Genomic DNA, 12538 nt, shown 5'->3' on the forward strand with positions numbered 1-12538 from the left:
AATCATAAGCTAATACTAGCATTCCGTCACGTCCTAGCTAATGCTACTGTTAGTGTTACGCAATAGGATATGGAAAAGGCATACATTCCTTGCTTACAGTTATGTTAGCTAGGATTTCTAATGTTAGCATTCACACACTTGTTAGCTTACAGTAATGTTAGCTCAGAAGTGGTTGAATGCTAACATTAGCTGTTATCTTACAGTACCTAATGGGTTATCAAATATGTAGTTTTAGCATGAAATACGGCCCAATGCCCATCCAGATTTTCAGCACACATGGTCTTTTTCGTTTGTGAAATTTAGACGACATTGCCCTCCAAAGATATCAAAAAAGCCAATAGATCAGGCTTCCGGAGAGAGACGTATTTCCCATTACTTGTGGTATAGATTTGTAAATCTGTTGGGTACTAGCACATGAGTTGTCGACAGTAAACGAGAAGGCCTTTTAGCTTTACTATTAAAATAACTGAAGCTAAATGAGGTTGCTAATATCGTAAAACGCAAAAGTCTGTCAGAGCAAAGTGCTACAAGGAGGGGAAGAAATTGTTACAGCCCAAAAGAAAAAGGGAGCTGAAACAAAATGTGAAATTTTGAACATGTTTTGTTGCTCTGTACCACGTGAGCAGAAAGACAAACGTTGCAGAATAAACTCTAAGGGAATAGAAGAACTAAACATGGTTGGGATGCCTGGTCCACTTGTTCAAAAGTAATCTAATCGGGTTACAACTATCAGATTGTAATTGTAAACCAGATTGTAAAACTTCCAGTTCATTTAGTTCAAACCTTTTGAGTAGGATTGGGATAACTGTGGTCCAAAACATAAGGATTACCCTGAGCCCAGCAGAGGGGAGCATATAAAATCAAACACAACATTTTTAATTGGAAGCAACTGTGAGGAGATTTCTTTATGTGTGGACGTTGTAGTGGAAGTATGTAGTCACATTAATGGTAATCTGGATTTGGTAACCTTAAAAAGTCTGTTGATCCAATCCAAATTTACTTTGAAAAACCAGTACAAAAGGAAGGTGTGTATTTCCAAATCCAGATCCTTGTGGTACAGATTGAATGTTTTCAACAACTGGGCTCTGGTGTTTGAAGGAGAGAGAGCACTAATCCAGAGAGACACAGTTTTCATTTGAGAATTGCATGCTGGAGACTCCTCTACACTAGGTGGCAGTATGCACCCTTAAAGTGTCTGCAAGCCACCAGTTCAACTGAGAGAAGATAAAGGAGAACGCAAGAGCTCGAGACAGGAAGCATAAGTTTACTTTTACTGAGAAGAGACCCAAACACGGGCAGGGAGACAGTCACTGTCACTTGGAGACAAAATCCACAGACGGACAGATACATGAGAGAGAACTGGAATAACACTTCAGCAAGGGAATATGAGTTTACAGGCAACCAACTCTTACATAACTCTATAGTGAAGTAAGTGTCTTTACTTTCACTTTACTGCCTTGTGTGCTCAGAGACATTCAAAGACAAAATGGCTTCTCGGTTAGAGAGTGATCTCACCTGTGCTGTCTGTGTCGACATATTTAGAAACCCTGTTGTTCTACCATGCAGTCACAGCTTCTGTGAAGTCTGTCTGAAGAAATGGTGGAGAAGGAAACAAATTCGGCAGTGTCCTGTTTGTAAGAGTGAATCTAGAAAGAGAAATCCGCCCTCTAACTTGGTATTAAAAAACCTCTGCGAGACCTTTTTACTGGAGAGAGATCGACAAGCTTCAGATGAGTCTGAGGCTCTCTGCAATCTGCACTCCGAGAAACTCAAACTCTTCTGTCTGGACCATCAAGAGCCGGTGTGTGTCGTCTGTCGAGATTCGAAGACACACAACAACCACAGATTCAGACCCATCGATGAAGCTGCACAGGATCACAGAGAGGAGCTACAGAAAGCTCTGAAGCCTGTACAGGATAAACTGAAGATCTTCAAAGAAGTTAAAGGAAACTGTGATGAAACAGCAGGACACATTAAAGTCCAGGCCCGACGCACAGAGAGTAAGATTAAGGAGCAGTTTCAGAGGCTTCACCAGTTTCTACGAGAGGAAGAGGAGGCCAGGATCTCTGCTCTGAGGGAGGAAGAGAAGCAGAAGAGTCGGGTGATGAAGGAGAAGATTGAGGCTCTGAACAGAGAGATAGCGGCTCTTTTAGACACAATCAGAGCCACAGAGGAGGAGCTGAGTGCTGAAGATGTCTCATTTCTACAGAACTACAAGGCTTCAGTGAATAGAGTCCAGCGCCCCCTGCTGGAGGATCCAGAGCTGGTCTCGGGAGCTCTGATAGACGAGGTCAAACACCTGGGCAACCTGAGCTACAACATCTGGAACAAGATGAGTGCCGTGGTCTCCTTCACTCCTGTGATTCTGGATCCAAACTCTGCTCATCCACACCTCGTCTTGAGTAAAGATCTGACCAGTGTGAGGTGTGGAACGAGGCAGAAGCTTCCAGATAATCCTGAGAGGTTTGACTATCATAACTTCGTCCTGGGCTCTGAGGGCTTTGAGTCGGGGACTCACAGCTGGAACGTAGAGGTTGGAGACAGTCCTCTCTGGTTTGTGGGTGTTGCAGCAGAGTCGTTCCAAAGGAGAGGACACACGGACATAACATCTGGATTATGGACTGTAGCGTTTCGTGGAGATAAATACCTAAAAATCTCCCCGCTGAATCCTGCCACTGTTGTTCCGGTGCAGAAGAAGCTCCAGAGGATCCGAGTGACTGTGGACTGGGATGGAGGACAGCTGTTTTTCTTTGATCCTGATACTAACACACACATACACACCTTCACACACACTTTCACTGAGAAGCTGTTTCCTCTTATTACTGCTGGGAACACACACGCACTGAAGATATTACCAGTGGATTATGAGGAGAATGATGGCGCTAATGAGGAGGAAAGCTCTGCCGTTACTGATAATAGTGATGATGTTTCTAATGATGAGGATGGCGCTTACATTCTTGACTTTAACGATGAAAGTGAACAAGATGCCCAGGCCTTTGTTAATGGCAGTTATTATGCTGAAAGCGAGGTCGGTCTTGATTATTATTGGCTTTGAAAAAGTTATTTCGCCTCATATCCGTGTTTTAATGTCCCGTTACGTGTTTTAAATGAACTTTATCAGTGTTGACCTTTTAAAGACCCAGACATTTCAGGGAGCATGTCTGTCTTACTGACTCTGATACTAATGATGTTATGTTTTTATGATTCATTACAGTCTTTATAACTTAATATGATTAGGATAACAAAAGAACATAGTGTCACCAACTGCTGTGGTTTACGTTAGATGTTCTGATAACATATACGTATACTTCTCATCCTGTATAACCTCTGTTAAAAAAACATACAGTGAAGGCTGCGTTAGAGCTTATTTTTGTTAATGTAGACTAAATTCAATGCAATCAATGACTCTTTGTGTAAAAATGGACACGCCTCCACCTCCTCTTGTTGTAAGAACATGAAACCTAAACTTTTGCACTTCTAATGATGTTACTTGTCTACTGTATTTCAACTATTTTTAATCATCATATGTATTCCTCTTTTTATGAATGGTCTCATATTCTATTGTATTTGTTTGGTATTGTTTTTATATGTTATCATAAACACTTTAAAACACCTTTTTGTATGAATTTTTCTGTATGAATGAACTCACCCTGCAGTTGTCGCCTCTGGCCAGCAGGTGTCACTGTCGTTCTAATGGAATAAACAGTTATTACAGTATTTGGGCTTTAATCTCTGAAAGTCAGTCTTAATTTCTCTAATGCTGTGTTAATCTGGTCCCAATGTGTGACACACACACACACACACACACGCTCAATTACTGTAATTACAGTTTAAAAATATCTGCTGTCAGGTGTTCGGGAAACAGGAAAAATAAGACATCAACAGGTACTAAAGCCATCTGAATATTAGCACACAAGAGTCCTAAAAACAGAGTTTAAGGCCTAAACAGTAAACTAAAGAAAGCACAATGATAGTTCCTGCTTTAAGCGTCTTTCTTGTTGAAAATAAATTAATACTAAAGGCCTCTGTAGCTGGATTTTCTCCCCCCCGTAACAGAGGATCAGCTGCAAAAGAAAAATCATTTCATGACTAAAAATGTTGATGTGGAAACACCAAAGTTAGAATAAGAATAAATGAATTATTAAAGTACAAAATGGAACTAAACTTATCCTTCACATCTCCTAATAATACAAGTTTAACACAATAATAATGCATAAGAGAGTTAGAGAGATAACTAGTAAGTAAAGGCTGATAATAACATCTCTGAAAATGTCCAGAATGTAAAGTTTAAATTCATCAAACAGGTAAAAACTTTCATGTTTTCATTTCCTCTTATAGAATTTTCCATTTTAATTCTGCATAAACATCCTGATACAATTAACACGTTCAGGGTGAGGGCCGTCTTTTACTTTGGTGCTGCTGTGACAGGAAGTGAAAAGTAACATTATGACAGGTAACTCCTTGGCTCTACCTGAAAGGGGCTTTAGTGGATCTTCTAATGCTGTGTGCAGGTTAACAGGAAATGACATGTGGGGGGGTTTCAGCAGTTTACCAAAATAAAAGTCCAGCTCACCTACAGTGAAGAGCTGTGATGTGATTTGTATTGATTAAAATTGTGTGTTTTTTCCTGCTCACCTTCTTTTACTGTCAGTACATTACACTGTCAGTGTGTTTGTGTTGAAACAGTGACTAATTATGTTTCTTAAATGGATATCCAAGCCAATCACTGACTGAACCAGATCCCAGTTTAAAAATAGAACAATAATAAGGCTTAATTATCCTTATTGTATTTTATTTTTGTCATGTCATTCTACAGGAACACTTTGGTCTCCATGCACGCACACACACACACACACACACACACACACACACACACACACACTCACACACACACACTGGCATGGTTGCTGCCATGGTGACGAGACTGGAAGGGAGGCTGTAGGAGATGTGACTCAGCTTGTTGCCGGGTGAATCAGTAAAATACACCATCACACACACAGAGTGCTAACGTGTGTTTATTATGGGCTGGTTGCTATGTAATTGTAGATGTAAGGTGGGTATGAACAGCCACGGTGTTTGATAAACAATAATATAGATATAAGAGCAAAATTCTGTATATATTGTTTTTCATTATGAGGTTATGTATCAGTGGTTTCCTGCTGCTCCCACTGGATTATGCTGGTGTTCTTCCAAGTAAAGACAAAATATAGAATAACAAAACCGATAGTCTTCAACCAAAATCAAACAATATGAAACATTAGACTTAGTTTTACTTTATTGTACAGAGTACAGATACTGAAAACACAATGAATTGCGGCAGGAGCTATAACTGCAGGTAGGCCTATAATAGGAATGCAGTATTTACACTATGGATATGTATATATACAGCAAACACAGGAGTATAAGTGTTTTATATAAATCTCTCAATTACATCAAATAATTAAAATTCACTCTTAAAACTGGTAAAATGTAATGGTGTCGGTCTATATCTAAAGAAAAATTAACTATCTGCTTATTTTGTATTTATGCTACCACTTTTTATATTTATTTGATGGCTGAAAATGCAGTTAGGTATTACGTTTGTATATATTTTGCTTTGACAAGTGTGTTTTCTCTTGTGTGCGTTAATAAAGTTTCTATAAAGTTTCAATAAAGTCACAATATGTTCCTCTTTTACACCAAATCTTTCTCTTTGCTCTCTGTTGCTCCGCCCTGCTGGACCTCCTTCATCTACAGACACGCAGCAACGTCAAGTTAGCGGAACTCAACGTCGACAGGAAACTAAACGGCCTTCAAATTAAAGGCTCAAGTATATATTGAAAAGGTTTTTTTTTTGGTTCTCAATGATTTAAGCTCATACATATATTTTGTTGCTACTTCAACAAAGGGAATTTATAAATATTTCAACCAATTAAAAGAAAAATTGAACAGTAGAACATAACCTAAACAAAACACTTTTATCAGGGCATATCAACAAAACATTTCGTTTTTGAAGTAGCTGCTTAGTAGTAAGATGCTTATCAGAAAAACAGACAAACAAATAGACACAATATAATAGCACTACTTGTCTGCACAAAAAAATGCAGCAAAGTGCATTTATTACATTTATTATCTACCAAGAAACTTTAGATTATTTTATTTTATTTCTTTATTGTTAATTTGTTAACACTGTAGATATTTGAGTACAGATATATATTTATAACCAGACACTTACTTCAAAGTTTTTTTTATCACTTTTCACAACAGCTGTTCAGTGAAGTCATAGTTTGATATGTCGTGTAATTTGGTAGTCTTTACAGTTCCTAAGCTTTTCTATCTCTAAAATCTTTGCAGATATAGTAACAAACTGTTTTTAAATGTTTCACATATTTTAACAGCATTTTCCTTTGGTGAATTTGAAATGTTTATAAAGCTCTTTTAAAATGTCTGAGTCATATTTTACTGTCATTCATTATTTTTATTGTCTTAATCCTGTGTATTGTTCTTATTGCCCTTATTGTCTACATTACAGTTTAATCATTTTATCCTAACTGTACACAAGTGTACCATAGTTTTACTTATTTTTATTATAATATTTTATTTGTATTCTAATCTACACATATATTGTATTTAACTGATCAATATACTATGTTGAAGATTTTCATTCCTGCTTGTGTAATTTTATTTTTTGTAAGTTTTGTATTTGTCATGCAAAAATAACTAAGAAATACAGAACTTGTAATTAAATAAATGATAACTTTATAGTTATTTTATGAATTATGAATTTAATATTAATTAGATATATTCATTCAATGTTTTTTTCTTCTTGTATCTGTTGGCGTTTATATTTGTCTCGATTATTTGCTTGCCGACTGGCAATATCCTGTATGAAAGGAGTTAATCACATTTTGATTGTTTGATTAAAGGCTTTTATTGTGAAACTCTTGGCACAAACGGAAACGTCACGATGGCTAGCTTCTAGCAGTGCTCGGGTTTACAATCACTCAGCATTCATGTGATATTGGAATAATCGGAAAAAGGAGAATCATACGGGGAATAATTCACGTGAGTGCTCACTCATGACTAAACGATAACTCAGAAAGTCGGAGAAATTTTTGCTGCCTGACTTTCCGAGTTGACAGATATTAAATCATATAACGTAAAAATTGCGGACCAAAATAAATGCTGGCTAAATTGTCAATAAACTCTCTTAAATCACGTATTAAATATCAATATCTGCACAATATGTAATTGGTAATATGATATTAATTTATAATAATTGGTTGCTGACCACGTAGAGCGACCTAGATTCGTTTTGAGGAATAAAATACAAAAGATTTTATTTGTAGCGCCTATGTTGTTTCAATATTATGACTTAAAAGTCGTGAACACACCAGAGTCGGAAGAAGGACTTCCCAACTCGGGGGGATTTCGGGCCATCCGAGGAGCACGTGAACGCAGCATCATTCACTTCAGGTTAGGACTCCCATTGGAGTAACCGGAGGAAAACGGCTGGCTCTATCGTCAAAACTCTCAAGAAAACAACGTGAAAACAGTCGGATACGCTTCGGGAAAAGCAGACTAGTGGGGATTTTAACTGGAGCTGGACATCAGATAAGAACCGTATTGATCTTTTTAGGCGACCTGAGTAATCGCGGACTGTGTGTGTTGTCGTTTGGAGAGCAAACACACATACACACACAGCCACACACACAGTCACAGGTTGCTAGCGGAGTTAACGCTAACCTAGCTCTCCGAGTTAGCTAGCTGCGGTTAGCTGTGTTTTCCCTCTACACGGGACTCCAACCGGCCAGGGCTAAACTTAAAAAAGACTGTCAGACATTTTCCAGACAGCCTGCTCTATGATTCAGTCATGATGCGGTGTTTTTTCGGAGGTTTATCAAGTTGGCCGGCTGGTAGCATCGGCTGACTAAAGCCTAACTAGAGTCTATCGGCTTCTCTCGACCTGGATTTTACTCCTGTGAGCGTTTTTTTCCTCTTTTTCCACTGCTGTTTTTGCCTTTTTTTTGAAAGGTGGACTTTGCCCTCGGGGTGTTGTAACTCTCCCCTTTATTGAATAAATAAAAAAGGGCTCTATTGATTCTTCTGTTGGAGTATTTCAAAACTTGGCTGGAAGTTTTTTCTTTGCAGGAGGAGGGAGGTAAAAAGTTTGGGAAGTTGAGGATTTTTCCGAGCCTGTGGAAAAATGGATGCGGGTATAGAGAAGGAATGCAGCGCCTTGGGAGGGCTCTTCCAGCTCATCATGAACGACATGAAGGTAAAAAATCCAATTAAACTAACTTTTATATTCCCTCCAGATCATCCCAGCGTATTTTCCACGTGTTATTTATTCCTTTCTCATTGAAAAAACTAAACTCTACAATGCATTTTCAGAGTATCTTCTTATTTTTTCCTACTTTTCAACACTTGTATCTCACAGTCACCTCTTTCCATAGAGTATTTAATAGAGTATTAGTTTCTCTTTCTCCTGTAAAAGTTGTATACTAAACATAGTGGGCGCTGGCAATGCAGCTTCCAGTAGTATTTAAATGTATTTGAGTTAATGCAAATGAAATATGTCTGTCTGATGAGGCAGGAGATATAGAAGGTGTTATTCCTGAAACATATCTTGGACTTGTATTAAGAAGAAAAGTCTGTTTTGCTTTTTTATTGAATGCAGTGAAGCGTTTGACTCAGTCAGTAGGGACCAGACTAGACTTCTATTTTGGTACAAAGCAGGTATTAAATGTAGTAATGAATGTGTATTTGTTTATGGTGTTCAATCTGAGTATCCGGATGACAATTGTTATGTCTGCTATGAAAGAAGGGATAAAGGAAGCAAAAGACAATATGAGTATTTACTTAATGTAACTGATAAAACCTTGAGATAGTCCACAGTTATAATTATCCTGCTGTAATTATGAGTTATAATGGTTTATTTTAGATTGCCATAAGGAACTGCATAAGCAAGCCTCCAGCCTCCAAATTTGATTTACCTGTAGATATAACCCTAGATCTCTTGAAAAGTCAGACATCAGTGATGTTGCACATGTGATGCGACATGTGTAGATACCACTGTTATATTGGAAAAACGACACTTTAAATTTCTGAAGTACATCTGGGAATTAAAATGGAAATAAAAAATAGATTTATTGGAAAAAATAAACCTACAATCAGAGGTCAAAGTTATTGCTTATTTCTGCCTTTCTGAAGAACGTCCTCCCTTTGTTGAAGTTGTAATTTAGCCACGTTTGCTTTCGTTTTGTAACTATATTTGTCTTATTTGTGCTCCACACCGTGCTATCATGATCCTGAGCCACTTGAATAAATAGAAATGAAGGCGTGACTTGGCGCTGATTGATTATAATATCCGTATTAACATTTCTACCTTCAACACATGGCTGACACGACCCCGTACTTCCTGTTCCGATTGACTCACAAAGTGCTGAAATGCTACAATAAAGCTAACACCTCTGCTGCGTTTAACATGAAGAGTGTCAGGTCTGAAGGAGTGAGCTTGAGATTCTTTATAAGCCTTGAAATATGATGTGAGTGCTGCTGATGTTGATTGGGTAATGAATGAGTCGAGGTTAAATCTGGAAGTGGGCCATGGAGAGGGTAACAGGGCTGGATGGGGGTGGATTTTACCAGCTGTGTGTGTGCTCTTTGATGTTTGTTAAGCAGGCTGCCCTTTGCTGCCTGTCTGTCTGCCCGTCTGTCTGTTTCACTGCTCTCAGATGTTCATCGTTAGCAGCCTCTATTTTTCCAGTTGGCCCTGAATGCATCTTTTTTTTTGTCCAAAATAGGCAGGAAAGGGTTCTGGTGTTGGTTGAGATATAGAGTTGACCACTGCAATTACTTTAACTGGGCAGTTTTACCTATTTTCTACTAGAATCTGTGCAAACATCAGCCCCTTTTACTCATGCACCGCACTCCTGAAAATGTCCCCACATTGTCCGGGTGGGCTGCATGTGTGAACATAAACAGCCACATTTTTCACCCTGACTTTCTGCAGACTTTTCCTGCCAGCCTCCTGGTCAAATGTCCGCAAGAAGTCGGGGTGAGAAATTGGGCTGTTTGTGTTCACACATGCAGCCCACCCAGACAATGTGGGGACATTTTCAGGAGATGTGTGAACGCAGGTAAAAGGAACATTCACTGTGAGCGAGTGGGCCAGGTGATGATGTTTATATCATGTGACCGGTGTGAAACAAGAAGAGAACAGGATGATTAAAAACATCTGAGGTTGAAGAAGAAGGATTGTTTACAACACGACAGCAAAGATGTCTGCAGACTGGAGAGATGAAGAGATTCAGGAGCTTCTGCCTGTGAGGCCCGACCGCAGAGTACTTTTTACATCATGTCCTGCCTTACGAGACCAAACAACCCCCCCCCCCCCAAAATGTCAATGTCCAATCAGTACATGAGTTCTTTTGGTTTATGAAACTATTTCAGCACCTCCTCCTTCTTCATTATCCTGGTGAACAAGGCTAGGTGTAAACCTATTATGTGGCTGACCGCATCTGGTCGCTTTTGTGGGCAATGTGTTCCAAGGACGGTCCTTATGAGGCCGATGTAAACGTGTTTGAAATCAGGTGCGTGCTGCGGACGTAGGTGAGGACAGCGGACGAGCAGCCCCGCCTACTCCCCAAACAAAGTATCCAGAGCCGTATAGACAGAGTCGCGTCGATGGAGGTCCACTATGCTATGATGTCGCAACTCTCTCTCTCTCTACGGCTGTGAAATACCGTCAGTCAGTTACTCAGTCAGTCACATACAGACCCGTGTGTAGGGCTGACCCCGGCAGTCAGCCAAAAACCATACATCTCCTCTGTGCCCGAACTGCCCAGTTCTTTCAAAACAAAAGCACAAACGACAAAAATAATCTAAATAATAAAATAACAAATAAATAAATGAGTGAGTTTCACTCACAAAAACGTCCCTCGGTGCAGGTAGAAGATGTTCAAACTGTTGGAAATCAGAGGGCAAAAGTTTGACAGTTTCAGTCGTCTAAAAACAGGAACCAAAACTATAAGAGAAAATTAAAATTGCAGCTGCAAAGGATGTAATGAGAGCAGAGGTGTGCCAGTGAGACATTAAGAGGAAATGATCTGATGTGCTCAAATCTGAAAACATCTCAATACTGATTGAGTAACAACCCTTCTGTTAAGCATGTTATCTATACTTACCAAATAGAAGTGTTTGCTCCATACAGCAGCAGATTTGCAGCACAGAGGAGCACGAGTCAGATTTCATTGATCACGTGACGATGAGTAAACAGGCAGCTGACTGACAAGACGATGGCCGAGGATCTGAAGTTAAAGATCGCTGCAGTCACATGAAGTCAGGCAGACAGCAGACAAACAAACCTTTCAGGGAGAAATAACCACCGTTGACAGACTGGCATGAAGGCAAAATGATCAGCTTCTTCTCGTCCATATTTTCTGCTTGTGTGACAGAGCTATAAAACATCTGATTGTAGAGTGTGCTGCAGAGGACAGAAGAGTTAAAGTATTCATTTTTAGGTCTTTCTAGGCTGATCTTCTCTGCCAGCATCGCCTAATTTACCCCCCTGATTCTGCCACTTAAAGGACATCCGGTTTGCCCTCTACTGCCTTCTTGAATCCATGAAAATGCAGCACAGTGCTCTACAGCTGTTGAGCCTCATCTGTGATCTTGTGAAAAGTCAGATGCAATGATTTACACAGGTGTTTATTAACCTGTGAGAAAACGTCCTCACTGTTAACCAACACTGCCTGCTTAAACAGAAAATGAAACTGCACAGCAACCTGCATGACAAGCTCCAGGCAGATGTCACAGTGAGAAAAAATCTCTGATCCGGATGCAAGTAATGTGTTGTCAATAAGGATGCACGACATTATCGGCACGTTATCGGTATCTGCAGATAAAGGCTTGAAAATGACATGGCTGTTATGTCATTTTTCTGCTGATATTTTCCACCGATAAAACAACCCTTTAATTCCGCCTAAATGCTCGATGATTCCCTAAAAAAGCTTGACGTAATGCTACAACATTAACTCGGCACGAGTGTGCGCGCGCACTGCCTCCACAAAGTTATCAACAATATATAAATAAAAACTAAAAAGTCAAGAAACTTGAGCCAGTGAAAAGACAACTTTCACAACTCTTCACTAGCTAACAGTTAGCTCACATTCCCTTCATTTTACCAGACTTAACATCACACACCGAAAAACTCGCAGCCAAAGCCGACGCTAACAGAGAGTAACATAAACATCAGTGCAAAACTAACGTACATATTCATGGGCGCATACACGGTAAAAAGGGTCCATCGGCGACCACTGATGTCTCTGTAGTAGGTGCAGTAGACAAGTCCGGGCACGTCTCCCTCACTGCCGTGTTTCAGGGGGCTGCTGCCTTCAGGTGCGCTCAGAAATGTGAGTAATCAGACACGTGACCTTTTGTATAACGCCTCTTCCATCAAGCGCAAAAAAGGGTGCAAGATGTCTGCGGTATGGGAATTTTTGGCTGCTACAAGAAGAGTAGGCATGATATGAATTCAACTACAGCGGAGACTTGA

The 12538-nt window shown here is 39.6% G+C and overlaps 2 protein-coding genes across 4 annotated transcripts in view; both read left to right on the plus strand.

Moving 5' to 3' along the window:
- Positions 1-1273: 1273 nt before the first annotated feature.
- LOC138606211 (E3 ubiquitin-protein ligase TRIM39-like) lies at positions 1274-3604 on the plus strand. Its single transcript, XM_069678675.1, has one exon. It carries the CDS (start codon positions 1487-1489, stop codon positions 3053-3055), a length of 1569 nt encoding a protein of 522 aa, XP_069534776.1. The 5' UTR covers positions 1274-1486; the 3' UTR covers positions 3056-3604.
- Positions 3605-6982: 3378 nt separating this feature from the next.
- mtss1 (MTSS I-BAR domain containing 1) overlaps positions 6983-12538 on the plus strand; it is a 70053-nt gene continuing 64497 nt past the window's right edge. For 2 of the 3 annotated variants that reach the window (XM_069677994.1, XM_069677996.1), the window contains exon 1: positions 7490-8257. In XM_069677994.1, coding sequence (XP_069534095.1) covers positions 8186-8257 — 72 coding nt within the window. In that variant the 5' untranslated portion in view covers positions 7490-8185. Of the gene's footprint in view, positions 7045-7489; positions 8258-12538 lie in introns of those variants that run through there. The other variant, XM_069677995.1, reaches the window with a different exon arrangement.

Source organism: Semicossyphus pulcher, unplaced genomic scaffold (genome assembly GCF_022749685.1).
Source record: "Semicossyphus pulcher isolate SPU_LCO1_2020_fin unplaced genomic scaffold, fSemPul1.0.p SCAF_3, whole genome shotgun sequence".
Classification (NCBI taxonomy): Eukaryota; Metazoa; Chordata; class Actinopteri; order Labriformes; family Labridae; genus Semicossyphus; species Semicossyphus pulcher.

Bases quoted from the DNA above. Each gene is read 5' to 3' on its own strand.
- LOC138606211 (XM_069678675.1), top strand. From the start codon at position 1,487: ATGGCTTCTCGGTTAGAGAGTGATCTCACCTGTGCTGTCTGTGTCGAC.